Source organism: Lepidochelys kempii, chromosome 23 (assembly GCF_965140285.1).
Source record: "Lepidochelys kempii isolate rLepKem1 chromosome 23, rLepKem1.hap1, whole genome shotgun sequence".
Lineage (NCBI taxonomy): Eukaryota > Metazoa > Chordata > Testudines > Cheloniidae > Lepidochelys > Lepidochelys kempii.
In genome coordinates this window covers 5,536,444-5,551,183 of record NC_136402.1, presented here as the reverse complement: position 1 = coordinate 5,551,183, position 14,740 = coordinate 5,536,444, and the positions used below count along the sequence as shown (strand labels likewise).

The window sequence follows — 14,740 nt, the reverse complement described above, 5'->3', positions numbered from 1 at the left end:
CCTCCGCCCCACTACAGAGGGTGGGTGGTGAAGGGGGTGCCGTAAAGGGGGGGGTATGTCATCAGCTGCAAGAATCAGAGGCAGATACACAGGAAGGGGGAAGAGAACTGATCTGAGTGTGGGGGTGGGGCAGATATGACCAATACCATCCTGCGAGGCTCAGGGATATAAAGGAGGGGGGCAAATATCACCTGCTCCTTTTGGTGGGGAGGACAAATATTGCCCCCCATGCAGTAGGGAGGGGGCAGTAATGCTGAGACTAGCACGGAGGACGGAGGCAGCTGTTACTAGACCCAGCACTGTGGGGGAAGGGAGACAGGCCCAATCCCCTGCAATGGGTGGGGGGGAGCTCTGAGAGGCAAATGGGGGGAAGATCTCAGGGGAGTGGTAAGGGGGCCCAGCCTGGAACACATGCGGGGATGCCAGGAGGGGGCTGTGGGCAGTCAAGAGGCTACGGGGGGGAGGGGGCTCCCTGAGGGGTTATGGGGGGGCTCCCAGGAATGGGGGAGCCTGAGACAATGTGGGGGGGAGCCCTGGGAGTGATGGGGAGGAGTCGGGGGAGGTACCCTGTGGGGTGATGGGAGACCAGTGGGGGAGAGCAGGCTTCCTGGGGGGGTGACAGGGGCTCCCACAGGGGGGGAATGGAGAGGGTGGGGCTCCCTGGTGGGCTGATGGAGGAGGGGGTGCAGTGGGAGGGGAGCTGTGGGGGGGGCAGAAGGAGCCTCTTGGGGGTGATGGGAGAGGGGGAACCGGGGGGAGGGGGCTCCCTGGGGCTGAGGTGGGAGGGGAAGGTCTGGGGGGGTGACAGGGGAGGGGGCAGTGGGGGGCCATAGAGGGAGAGGGGGCGATGGGGAAGGGGTGATGAGGGAGGGGGACCCCGGGGCGGATGGGGGAGGGGCGGGGGGAATAGGCTCCCTACCCCCGCCCCCCCCCCACCTTTCCCGGGCGGGCCGCGAGCTCCCGGGAGCGCGGCGGGGCGCGAGGACGAGCCGGGCCCGGGTTCCAAGGCGGGGGAGGGGCGGGCGGGAAGCGAGGAGGGGGCGGGGCCCGTGCGGAGTGGGCGGAGCGCGGGTGGGGCTGGGGCCTGGACTCGGGGGCAGGAGAGGGGGTTGGGGCAGAGCCTGGGGGGCGGGGCAGGAGAGGGGGATGGGGCAGAGGCTGGGAGGCAGGAGAGGGGGCTGGGGCCGGGATGGGGGGCAGGAGAGGGGGATGGGGCAGAGTCTGGGGGGCAGGGCAGGAGAGGGGGATGGGGCAGAGGCTCGGGACAGGAGAGGGAATTGGGACGGAGGCTGGGAGGCAGGAGAGGGGGCTGGGGCTGGGGCCGGGATGGGGGGCAGGAGAGGGGGATGGGGCAGAGTCTGGGGGGCAGGGCAGGAGAGGGGGATGGGGCAGAGTCTGGGGGGCAGGGCAGGAGAGGGGGATGGGGCAAAGGCTTGGGACAGGAGAGGGAATTGGGACAGAGGCTGGGAGGCAGGAGATGGGGCTGGGGCCGGGATGGGGGGCAGGAGAGGGGGATGGGGCAGAGTCTGGGGGGCAGGGCAGGAGAGGGGGATGGGGCAGAAGCTCGGGACAGGAGAGGGAATTGGGACAGAGGCTGGGGGGCAGGAGAGGGAGCTGGAGCTGTTGCATGAGGCAGGCATAGCTCTTTTCTTGCCCCCACAAGGAGCCAAGAGGGGTTTTGGGGTTGGGGGGATAGGAAGAGTTCAGCTGCTCAGGGCACTTCCGCTCCCCTCTCCTTCCTTGCAACACCAGGCCTGATGTGCGGGTTGACTAACCCCATGAGCTGCAGGAAAAGCAGCTGTGCGGGGTGGGGGGAGAATTGATATGGGGCTTTGGGGGGATGTAATTAATTGCTGGGCTGGGGGGAGGACAGATGTGGGGCTGGGGGGACGACAACACAGAACTAATTTGTTGGAATTTGGGGCTGTGGGGAGAAGCTGGAAACTCCCCGCCGTCAGGCAGCTGCCCCTGCAGTGGGGCCAGGCTGGCATCACCCGCTGCACTTCTGGCAGTTGGCAGCACCGGGGGGGTGGGGGGGGAGGTCTAGCGATGGACTGACAGGCCCAAGCACCAGAGATGGGTCTTGAAAAAAATCTTGTGATTTTTTTTTTTGTCTCTGACTCCTGATCTTTGAAGTCATAGGGCTGATGGTAGCGTCAGTAAAGTAGGGACCAAACCAAAACATCTGGGGAACATATCAGTTCATGTTGCACTTAAACAGGTTTTTCCCTCCATCTTTGTCCCTGAAACAAACAAAAAAAGCCCCATTTTCGTTCAACCTGAAACTAATTTTTTCAGGTTTTCAGTTTGCGTGTTTCTCCCCCTTACTTCTAAGTTAGCTAAAATTGCTAAACGAAACACATCTTTCCATTTCATTTAAAAAACCGTTTCATTTCACAGGGCCGACACAAACCTTTATTATTCTCTCTGCATCAGTTTGTTTTTCGTCAAGCCCCCAGGTGCATCCAAACTGCGCTCCACTTGGTCCAACCTCAGCGCAGGCGCCTGGACCAGATTCCTTCCAGCCTGTCATTTCTCCGGTTCGCTGCCTGTGACAGGCTGTGTTTGTGGGAGTTTTTTTACCATTTCAGTGAGATCAGTACAAAATAAAGATTTAAAGCTCCTGTGAAACTAGAAATTTCTGAAAGCTCAACCTGAACTGTGGAGTCGGGACCAGCGCCTCTGGGATACGGATATATCTAAAGGAGGGAGGCGGGGAAAGAGATTGCAAATTCCTTCTTTCATGCATCTCTGTTGCTGAGGTTGTGGGAAAACACCCAGCTGTGGGAGCTGAGGCTTATCTGGTTTGCAACCTCATGGTTGTTTTTCATGGGGAGAAAAATACATGGCAGTGGGATTTGGGGCACTTCAACCAATCCCCTGAACAGCCACAAGAGTTTGGGATGTCCAGACCAGTGGTTCTCAAACTGGGGGTCCTGACCCAAAAGGGGATCACGAGCCTATTGTTGGGGGGGAGGGTGTCGCAAGCAGCAGTGCAGAAGTAAGGGTGGCCTGGTGTGGAGAGGGGGTCATCAGAGCCTGAAATATTTTCAAAGAGGGTCCCAGCAAAAAAAAGTTTGAGAACCCCTATCCTAGACCTCCTTTCTGGGGGTGTTACCTTACAAGCCAGATCCCCAGCGGGTGTAAGCAGGTGTTGCACCATCAAAATTGGATCACCTTTTCATTATGTGTTTGTACAGGGCCTAGCACAACGGGGCCTCGACCCCCAATCTGGCACCTCTAGGGGCTAGCGCAGTACAAACAGCAACCAGAAGAGTTATTTTTAAACACCCTTTGGAAATGTCCCCTACTCCAATGTATATGATTTTTATTAAGTACATACATATTTAGTAATGGGAGGCATTAAGAACTCAGTCGGAGGTTTCTCAGAACTGAAAAGAGCTGGCAGGAGAAAAGGAACAACAGCTGCCTGATACTGAGCTCATCCAGGCCAGTGTAAATCCGGAGTAACACCAGTGAACACGGGTAACACAGGAGCTACAAGCAGCATGAGGATCGGATCAGGAGCCGGGCCCGAATCTCTGGTTCACCCCCACGCCACGCACTTGCTCCCAAGCCTGTTCATTTAGCCTGTGTACTCAGGGCCGGAGTTTTCAGTTGACGCCGCTTAAACATTTTAGAGCTGATGAGGTTTAATGAGGCATCTCCTTGATAAAAGCGGCTAACAATGGCCTTGATCAAAGAGAGATTGGAAAATTGCTCACCAGCCGTGCACCCAGTAAGAGGGCTATGGGAGGCTTTGCCAGAGTAAACAGTTGGCTCTGTCTTGAAAAAAAAGCCATTTGCTGATTTTTCCTGTCTGCGGATCAATGGGATTCGTGCCATTCAAAGCCCTCCTTTCTGCCCAAGAAATAGGCACCGGTTTAACTGGTATTTTAAAACCAGTTATTGAACTGGTGCAAACTCTTATATCAGCTGAGGGGACAGACGCACTAATCATCTGGATACCTTAGACTCTTGCCTGGTTCTTCAGGGTGTCTTAGCACCTCACAATCTGTGGTGTGTTTCTCCTCACCAATCCGCTTGTGAGGTAGAGTCCTGCACAGATGGGGAAACTGAGGCACAGACAGGCTAAGTGATTCACCCAGGAAATCTGCGGCATGGCAGGGAACTGACCCTCGCTAGCATCCCACGTCCCCATCCTCCCGCTCTGGCAAGGCCAGTTTAGCTCAAGATGGGAGGTTGCATCAGGTGAGCTAAACAGGTGGCTTCAGGGTGCATGCTTTGGTGACTGCATCGTGGCTAATGTGGCGTACCTTCCTAAATGTGTAAGCATAACTCAGCAAGCCCAGATAAATCCCGTTCCCCTCATTACCCTGCCCTGCTAACACGAGTACAAACAGTCACAGTTCAGGGCACCTGCACCTGTACTCCCCCTCCAGCAAGCGCACCCCCCACTCTAGACCCCCAGCTTCCCAGCTGTCACCTCTCCTGGGTGGAGACCTGTGTTTCTCTCTCTCCTCCCGGCTGCACAGAGCCCTGCCCAACCTGTGAGTTCTCCAGGCCCACCTGCCTAATGCAGCCTGCTTTACGGGTCTACACAGAGACGGTAACCAGCGCAATTGCCCCAGTGATGACCACCCAGCCCTTTCTAAGCAAGCACATTGATTCCGAAGGTAAAAGCGTTACAGAGAAAACATATTAAAACCCATCAGCTGACCTACCCACATGCTGATAGGCTTACCAGAGATTTCCCTCCCCCCCTCCTGCCCTGACACCACCAATGGATCTGGCCGGTGATCAAGGCTTCCACTCCAAATAAGCCCCCTCCTGAGTAACTCGGTGACTCCTTTCCACCCTTCAGCTTTGAACAATCCTCACGGCACAGAGGATCAGCAGACAAAAGGTGTGTTCCCCGCACCGGGCAATGCTTCATGTGCCGAGTCCTTAGATAGGGGTTTGCAACCCCTCCTGCCACCAATTTCCACTTCACTTCCCAGAAGAGCATTCCTCTCTGCCGCATTGTCCCTTGAAGCTCGTAATGCTTTCCAGAGACTGCGCGAATCCCATGTTCCTCCTAAAGCAGAGGTGCGCAAACTATGGCCAGCGGGTCACATCCAGCCCATGGGACTATCCTGGCCGGGGAGGCTAGTCCCCAGACCCTCCCTTGCTGTGCCACCTCCTGGCTCCAGCCGGGCAGCGTGGCTGCGAGCTCCTGCTGCTCTGAGCAGCATGGTAAGGGGGCGGGGTTGGATAAGGGGTAGAGGGTCCCAGGGGGCAGTCAGGGGACAGAGAACAGGGGGCGGTTGGATGGGGCAGAGGTTTGGGGGGGGCGGTCAGGGGACGGTGGGGTTGGATAGGGTGTGGGAGTCCCCGGGGGGCTGTCAGGGGGTGGGGAGGTGGATAGGGGGGTGGGGCAGTCTGGGGACAGGGAGCAGGGGGGGTTGGATGGGGGTGGGTCCCGGGGGGGCTGTCAGGGGGTGGGGGGGTGAATAGGGGTCGGGGGGGCAGTCAGGGGACAGGGGGAGTTGGATGGGGATGGGGTCCCGGGGGAGGCGGTTTGGGGCAGGGGTCCTGGGAGGGGGTAGTCAGGGGACAAGGAGCGGGGGGGGGTTGGATGGGTTGGGGTTCTGAGGGGGTCAGTCAGGGGGCGGAAAGTGGGAGGGGGTGGATGGGGGTGGGGGCCAGGGCCTGGCTGTTTGGGGAGGCAGAGCCTTCCCTACCTGGCCCTCCATACAGTTTCGCACCCCATTGTGGCCCTCGGGCCAAAAAGTTTGGCCACCCTTGTCCTAAAGACTTTCCATGCGATCCCACCATACACATTTGCATTTGTATCTGATGAACCCCTAGCGGGAATGAACAGAACAGGTCATCATCAGTGATCCATCCCCTGTCGCCCCTTCCCAGCTTCTGGCAAACAGGGTTAGGGACACTGTCTCTGTCCATCTTGACTCACAGCCATTGATGGACTTTTCCTCCATGAACTTATCTAGTTCTTTTTTGAACCCTGTTATGGTCTTGGCCTTCACAACATCCTCTGGCAAGGAGTTCCACAGGTTGACTGTGCGTTGTGTGAAGAAATACTTCCTTCTGTTGGTTTTAAATCTGCTGCCTATTAATTTCATTTGATGACCCCTGGTTCTTGTATTAGAAGGAGAAGGAGTAAATAACACTTCCTTATCTACCCTCTCTACACCGGTCATGATTTTATAGACCTCTACCATGTCCCCCCTTTTAACATCATTCAATATGGTTTGTCCAGGAAATTGCCCTAATGGTCCCAAACCCCACAAAGTGCTGGGTCCACATTAGGAAATTACCTCATATTATTTTCCCCAGTGGTAAGATCCCCCCATTTTTTCTCCTAGGGTGGACGCACCCTTTGTGTGTGGACACTCTCCATCAGTTTCAATCTGGTTTTCATCAGTGTTGCCTGGTAAATGAAGTTGAGTCTACGCAGGGAAATTGTCCTGGTTTAATTTAAGGTGTGATCTAGCTAAACCGGAGCACAAGGCAATGCCGAGGGTCTTATTTCGGTACAAGGCCCGGTCTACACTAGTTTGACCAGCCAAATGTTCTTTCTCTTGCATCTGTCCACGTTTGATTTTGAGTCTTGCTGATAAAAGTGGCCCCAGTGTAGCTGGGAATCGAGCGCACCCTCCTGAGCCCTGGTTCAGCTGCAAGCTCCACCGCCCTCCCCCTGGGGAGGGAGTTCTGTCCCCTCCCCAGATTGCAGCCAGATCTCCTCAGGGTCCAGCCCCTCATGGAGGACAGCGGCCCTGGGAGAAGGAGAAGTGACAAAGGGGAGGAAATGATGGTGGAAATTGTAGGGTGGAGGGGAGAATGCCTCATCACCCCTGGTACCCTCTGCCCCTAAAATCCATAGCTGGAGGGGGGGGGCTGTAGCCACAATTCCTGCGTGTCACACCTTTATTTGGGGGGTCACCTGCCCCAAGGACTTTGCTCCCCCATATGACCCTGATGAAGAGCATCTTTGAACCCTGTTGGATGTTGCATCAATAGGAATCAAGGGGGAGGGGTAACGTCCTTGGCCCCCCTGCCCAGCCCAGCAGCCTCTCTGTCTGTTTCCCTTCAGCGCCACCAACAAACATCCCCTCCTCCTTTGTCCACCCAGTTCCCTCTCCCGCTGTGGAGAGCGCCTACCTTGATAGGCGCAGCAGCTTATCAGATCCAATCCTTGCAAACACCTGGCGTGTGAGGCTGCGGCGGACCGAGCTGTGCTGGGCTCTGATGGGCCAGGGACAGCTGGCTGCTGGCGAGACGGGGCTTGGAGACATGCCGGCCACCAGCTGACCGCATGAGAGCCCTTTGGACAGATGCCCTGCGGGAGCAGAGATGGATATGCAGCCTCGACAGGTGAGTCCTTCGCCTTTGCCACTGCGGCTCATGGCTGTAACATACATCCATAGAGTTTTTGTGGCAAGATGGGGCCAGCAGATCGCCCCGTTTGGTCTCCTGTGTACCCCAGGCTATTACATTTACCCAGCTACCCCTATACTCAGCCCAGTAACTTGGGTTAGCCAAAAACATCCCAGGAAGCAAAACCGTTGTGCCCCGCAGGCAGACAGCGGGAGAGACCAGGGTTCTCCCTGATGTCCTTGCCCTGAGATGGGACTGATGAGGAGAGATCTGCCCAGATGCCCCACGCTGCAGAGAAAATCAAAACCATCTTCCCACGCCTTGGCTGTGATCAATAACCTGCTTGTGACTTGGCTTTCCTGCTCCTCACTGGAAACGGCCCCTCACGTCTCCGGAGCACTCCGGCTGCTGAGCCAGATTCTGAGCCCTGTTCCTGCGGTCTCCGGTGGAGTTACTCCTCTAAGTGGCCAGAGGGGTCGGGGGAGGGAGTCAGGCCAAGTTCACCCAGGCACAGAACCCAGGCATCCTGAGTCTCCAGCCAGTGCTTCACCCACTAGTGAAGGGGGTTTATACCAAGCTAGAGCGATTCACGCTACCATTAAAAAAAAAAATCACCCAGGAGCCGAAGCATTTGTGGACGGCCTTTCAGATCTCTGAAAAGCTGGGGGCCTATTCTGATCTGTTGCGGGGCAGTAACCACAAGACTGCCACCTCAAACGGCATAAACCCGTGCGTCGGGTCCTCCAAAGCCTGACGGCGTCTTAAAAAAACGCAATATTATTATTTTAAAATGGATTTGTGGGCTTCGCTCCGCAAACACAGGGGCTGGAAACAGGCGTTATTTTTACAATTGACGCTGAGAGCCTCTGGCTGCCCCTGGATTCCAGCAGCTGGGGCTTTCAGGGAAACCCCGAATATCCCAAGACGTGCAATGACTTTGTCACAGCAGGCAACACAAAGTCAATGGACTCACTCTGAGCTTATGCTGAGATTGGCAGCAGAATCCGGCTCTCTCTAGAGCTCTGCTTATCCACTAGACGGTCCCCCACCTTGTGTCCTGGTTGATACCCCTGTACGTGATCTAGCAGGGCTTTGCACAGGTGCAAATGACTGTAGAAATGGCAAGACGACAGAGGACTGGGCCCGCTAGGGACACTAAATACCATTGCCCCTTTCTGTCCCTAGTGGCCAGCCAAAGTCCAGGGCCCTGGGGATGTTCCAGAGAGGAGGAGACATTGATGGAGTCTGGTATTTTCTTTGACGCAACCCCCAGAATGTATGAAGTCCTGTGGCTCTGAATACAGATGACACGAAGACCAAAAGGAGCAGTCTCTTAGCTTACAGCCCCCCACCCCACCGCCCCTCTTTAGCCAATCCCAGACCCCAGAGTTCTCTGTGTCTTTTTTCCAGGCCCACGCTGAACATACAGTCTCCTGCTTGGCTTTCTTGCCTCTCACCTCTCCATCCTTGTCTGCTCTCCATTATCTCGCTTCACCCACCCGCACTGGGTCACAATGCCTGGCTGAACCCTCTGCCCACATGGGGCTAGTTTCTATGAGGCTTGCGCAGGCCCCTCGACTGTCTCTGACATAGAGGATTCATTCCCGTATCCATTTGCTCTTAACCCATGGTGAGGTTTCACTTGGCTCATAGCAGTAATAACTCCTAGTTCTTATCATCACTGGATCTCAAAGTGCTTAACAAATGGGGAAACTGAGGCACAGACCAGGGCATACCAAAGTCACCTGTCAGGCCAGTGACAGAGCCAGAAATAAAAGCCACATCGCCTGAGCCCCAGCCCAGTGCTCTATCCACTAGGCATAGATGATCTCATCACAGAGGTGAAAGAAGAAGACGGAAAGCATATAGCAGTGTTGAAATTTACCCGACTGGGAGGGACACCTGCTTCCTTAGGCTCTATGCTGGCCCTGTGCTGTTGATAACTAGAGGGATGCAAATTGCAGGAGCTGCCAGTCCCCTTCATTGGGCTTAAATTCACCCTCAAATGTAAGAAGCGTGTCTGCTTCTGCCCAGTATAAGCCCAGGCTCTTTGGGCCACACGTGGCCCTGGGAAACGTTCAGAACAGAACCCCAGAGGTCTTGGGAGGGAGGGGGTGTTAGGTGTCTTATCTGCAAGGATATGGGCCTGGGCTCTAGATTCTAAAGCCAGCAGGGCCCTTCAGGATTAGCCACCCTCATCTCCTGCACATCCCAGGCCAGAAATGCCACCCTGACCAGAGCTGGTGGCCGAGTCAAAGCTGTTCCTTGGGTATGGCAAATGGGAGTGACCACTCCGGGCCCCGCACTTTGGGGGGGGGGTGCCTCAGGCCAGTGTGATTGGCTGGTGCCAGAAACCCCGGGCGCACGGGGCTGCAGCCAGAACCCTGGGCATAGGGCGACAACTGAGACCCTGCTGCACAGGACTGGCAGCCAGGACCTTGGGCGCATGGGGCGGCAGCCAGAGCTCGGGGCACGCGGGGCCATCAGCCGGGACCCTGGGCATAGGGCTGGCAGCTGGGAGCCCGGGGGTGCTGCAGCCCCCCCCCCCCATAGTTCCTGTGCCTATGGCAGGGGCTGACTTGTCCCGGGCCCCACACCCCCTTAGGGACGGCCCTGGCCAGAGCAGAGCTTGGAGGGAAGAGACTCAGGTCTTGTCTGCACACAAACGTTGTATTCTTGCTACGTGCTTAAAGCAAGTATCCGCCTGCTTAAAGATTAGGTCTGTTTGGGGGGCTGAGCCAAGTGGCCTGCTAGGTTTGGCTGAGAGCTGTCAACCGAGGCTTTAGCCTGCCTCCCTCACCCTTGCCAAGCGGGCTGTGACATACAAGATACAATCCAGATTAGTGAGTAGCTGTGTCACTCCTGCCCTCTAACCTGGGTGCCCTTTACCTTGCTTTGCTGCTATACTCTCCAGCCTGGATTGCTCACAAAGAACCTCCAGCGTGCAAGTCACTCCCAGCTATGCCTGTGCTTCTGCTGTTGTCACACCCTGGCTCTTACCAGCCCTGGTTAATTTGCTGGGTGACCCCAACACACTCCCAGCATTAGATTTTCCCCCAGAAATGTCTGTCCTGTACTGCCTAGTCCTCCCCTGGACAACGCAAATTATACAAAGTCTGTTGTTGCTTTAATAGAGATAATAGGCACGCAACTTGCCACCCCAAATGAAGTTGCCCAGACACTTCAGTTCAAACACATGGGATTAGATCAAACAGAGAAACAAGTTTATTAACTACAAAGAGAGAGGTTTGAAGTGAGAACAAGTAATGAGGCATAAAAGCCAGAAATGGTTACAAGAAAAGTAAAGATAAAATGCAACCAATGCTTAATTTAACAAACTCTGCTAAATTCAACTAAAGATCTCTCACCAGATGCTTTCAGTAGTTTTACTGACTAAACTTCTTAGGTCAGGACCCCTTCTCCCCAGAATGCCTCTTATTGCTTCAGATGCCATGAATGCAAAGAGCAGGGGGGAGGGGGTGTCAGTCACCCTCTTGAAAAGCCTTTCCAGCTGAGATTCAGGAGAGAAAGTGTCTATTAGAAAGGATGTTCCCTGCTGCTTTTTCCCTCACCTGTTTAAGAACCCTTTCTTTTCCTTCCTGCTTGATTACTTTGTTTATTGCTTAAATGCAAACTAAGCAGAGCCAGTATTCCTTTGATCTGGAAAAAGGGGTAAACAGGGAAGTGGCAAAATTTGCCAAGGATACAAAATGACTCAAGTTAGTTAAGTCCAAAGCAGACCGTAAAGAGTTACAAAGGGACCTCACAAAACTGCGTGACTGGGCAACAAAATGGCAGATGCATCAGTCAATTCAGAGGGTCTTTCAGGGCAGCCCCAGGGAATCTCTAGCTTCCTTAGGAGTTCAACCAGCCAAAAAGACAGAAAATATTCCTGTGGCTTTGTTTGATTTCCTTCCTTCAGTTTCCAAGCTCACAGATTGAGCTTCCTGGCACATAGCAATTCTTAAGTGCTGGAAAGGGCCATTAACCAATCCTTTGTATTGCAATGATCCTTGATGGCCTGTAGCAGGGCATGGCTCACCAGTGCAGTGCCTCCCCCTGGTCATCCTGGGAATTAGCTCTCCAGCTTTCAGAGCACCCTCTGCAGGCCGGTGTCCCGCTTGCCTCAGGCCTCCGTGTCCCTCCCAGAGCCCATTGCCCCTTCCCTCAGGGTTCTGCCCTCTGCGGACCCCCCACAGTCTCTGGGTTTCCCCCACCCTCTATCCCCACCTTGCCTCAGCAGCTACTACCAGTCCTCATCTAGCCCACACACACTGGGGCAGACTGCAGTCTGTACCACTCATCATCGGCAAGGAGGGTTTGGACCTGCTGCCTTTGTCTAAACTTGGGCTGCTGCTCTGCAACCCCAGTACTTGCTTTAGGCCTTCAGCAAGGCCTGCAGGAAGGGGGCTTTCCAGCCTGGAGCTCCCCAACTCCTCTGGCCTTTCCCCAGCCCTGCTTCACTCTGGATACACTGGTAAGCTAGCCAGGCCCATCTCTCTCCACAGCTAGAGAGAGACTGCCTGAGCACCTGGCTCATAGCCTGTTATAAGGCCAGCTGTGGCCTGATTGGGGCGTGGCCCCAGCTGTGGCTGCCTTCCCCATCAGCCTAGCCTTTGGCTCCCCCAGGGCAGTCCTGTCCGTCCCGCCACCCCCCCAGGGCTGTTTTAACCCCATCTGACCAACCCGCTCCATGGCCCATCTGCTTTCGACAGTCCCTCTGGCAGGGAAGGCGGGGTGTGGGGTGGGAGACGATTCCGGTGGCTGTGTTCACAAGTTCAGAGAGAACATTTTCAAAGTTGTAAAGCAAACTGGAGATATTTTCTTACAGCATGGCATATGGGCATTGCACGTGGGATTAATGCCTTAATCCCCCCCCCGCCCGCCTTGCACACCAGGAATCTGCCCCCCCTCCAACTTGCCTTGTGCTTTCACCTGGGTCCAACCTCTCCCTGGGCCAGAGATTCCAAGGCCAGGAGGGGCCATTGGGACCATCTAGGCTGACCCGCTGGATGACTCAGGCCATAGGATGGTGCTGGGTTAATTCCCGGTTGAGCCAGAGAAAAACAGCCCGCCTTGATTGAGAAAAGTGCCAGGGACGGAGAATCCACCCCAGCCCTCGGTGAACTGCTCCCTCCCTGGTAATGGAAGTAGCGGCCGTATAAGATACGTCACTGGATGTATGGAAATACCTAGCGTGTGCGGGCATGTGGCCCCTCGACAGCCATTAACACGAGGTGGGGAGATACATCCCGTGTCCCTCTGATTCCAACAGAACAGGGCCAGGTTCCCATGTCTTAGCCCTCAGGAGCAGGGGAATTGGGCATTCTCGGAGGCTCTCCCCCCGATCGCAGGGGCCCACCAGATCCTCCGGTCTGACCTGCAGATCCCAGGCCAGTGACCCCCTCCCAGCTTCCTGCTCACCAAATCAAAGACCAGAATTCGACCCCCGTAGCCCAACCCCCCGTAGAGGTTGGCCATATGCTGAGCTCTGGTTTCCCTCCGTGCAGCCGCGCTGATGGAGTATGGAGACGGGGGAGCACTGACGGCCCAGCGAGGCACCTGGATTAACATGGCCAGAGCCCCACGTGCCACCAACGCCTTCCCCAACTCGTCCTTCCCGCCCATCACTCCCCCGCCCTGCCCGGGGGCATCGAACAGGAGCTTGCCCAGCCTGGACGTGCCCTACTTCCTGACGGAGACCGTCACAGCTGTGCTGTCCGTCGCGGGCAACCTCTTCATTTGCACTGTCATCCTGCGGGACAGGAAGCTGCGCGCCGTGGTGACCAACCACTTCCTGGTCTCGCTGGCCGCGGCCGACATCCTGGTGGGGGCCGTGGCCATCCCCTGCGCCCAGATGGCGGATGCGGGGCTGCCGCGGGGCCGGCCGACTCTGTGCTTGCTGATGCTCTGCACCCTGCTGATCTTCACGCAGGCCTCGGTCTTCGGCCTGCTGGCCATTGCAGTGGAGCGGTACATCTCCATCCTCAAGCCCTTCCAGTACCCATCCCTCATGAGCCCCCAGAACTCGCTCCTGGTCATCCTGAGCAGCTGGGTGCTGGCCACCTTCATTGGGTCACTGCCCCTCATGGGCTGGCATAAACCCTTCCCGCCCGACGGCCAGTGCAAATTCAACGCCTTCATCGAGGACTCTTTCAAGGTCTATTTCAAGTTCATGGCCTGCATGCTGGTGCCGCTGGCCATCATGCTGGTCCTCTACGGCCGTATCTTCCTGGAGGCCAAGCGGCAGATCCGCAAGGTGGCCGAGCGGGAGGTTGAGGTGAGCCGGCAGGCCCGACGCCGCCGTGTCCTGCACAAGGAGCTGCGGCTGGCCACCTCGCTCTTCATCGTCCTCTTCTGCTTTGCCTTCTGCTGGCTGCCCCTCCACGTCATCAACACCCTCCAGCTCGCCTGCCCCGGCTGCCCCATCCCCAGCCCGCTCGTGCTGGCGACCATCGTCCTGTCCCACGCCAACTCCGCCATCAACCCCGTGGTGTACGTCTTCCGCATGCGCTCCTTCCGCCAGGCCTTCACGGCCACCTTCCCCTGCACATGGCACCCCCTGCCCGCCTCCGCCCCAGGCAAGTTCTCCGCCTCCGGACTCACGCCGTCCAACAGGCTGGAGCTGGCCAGCCACAACAGCCCCCTACCAGGGAAGTGACGTGGGTTGGTGGCCCATGGGATTGGCCCCCCTGGGACTCCCGGAGCCTCTTTCATACCTAGAGGGTCACCGCTGAGCTAAGACTATCACTGGTCCCTAGGGGGAGTAGGACCCCCCCACCCTGCGGCCCCCCGGGCTAGGGACAGGAGAGATGGGAGAAGAACCCAGGAGTCCTGGCTCCCAGTCCCCTCACTTTAACCCACTAGACCAGCGGTTCTCAAACTGTGGATCATGACCCATGCCTTGGATGGGGTCGCCAGGGCTGGCTTAGACTTGCTGGGGCCCGGGGCCGAAGCCAAAGCCCGAGGGCTGCAGGACGCATGTTGCAGGCCCCCTGCCTGGGGCTAAAGCCCTTGAGCTTCAGCTTTGGGCCCCTGCCCAGAGCAGTGGGGCTCGGGCGGGCTCAGGCTTCGGTCCCCTCTCCCGGGGTCATGAAGTGATTTTGTTGTCAGAAGGGGCTCGCGGTGCAATGAAGTTTGAGAACCCCAACACTAGACCACGGGTGGCAGGTATAAGAGGCCGGGGGGGCTAAGCCTCCCCTAAACAGGATGCAGTGCCCCTCCCTCTGGAGGTGCGCTGGCCCACCCCCTTTGGAGTGCTGCCCCCGAAAGGGCTCCCATGCTCCGCCCTGAGGCCCCGCACCCACTCAGCCTCTTCCCCCATGGCCCCGCCCATGTTGCTCCTCTTCCCGCCCCCACTCAGCCTCTTCCCCCCAAGGTCCCGCCTTCGCTCCACCTC

General features: G+C 56.8%; 1 protein-coding gene across 1 annotated transcript; it reads left to right on the top strand.

Moving 5' to 3' along the window:
• Positions 1-12,859: 12,859 nt before the first annotated feature.
• On the top strand, positions 12,860-14,002 carry LOC140902378 (adenosine receptor A1). Its single transcript, XM_073322396.2, has one exon. The coding sequence runs from the start codon at positions 12,860-12,862 to the stop codon at positions 14,000-14,002; it is 1,143 nt and encodes a 380-aa protein (XP_073178497.2).
• The last annotated feature ends 738 nt before the right edge of the window (positions 14,003-14,740 follow it).

Excerpts from the sequence above, each read along its gene's own strand:
- LOC140902378 (XM_073322396.2), top strand. The coding sequence starts at position 12,860 with ATGGAGTATGGAGACGGGGGAGCACTGACGGCCCAGCGAGGCACCTGG.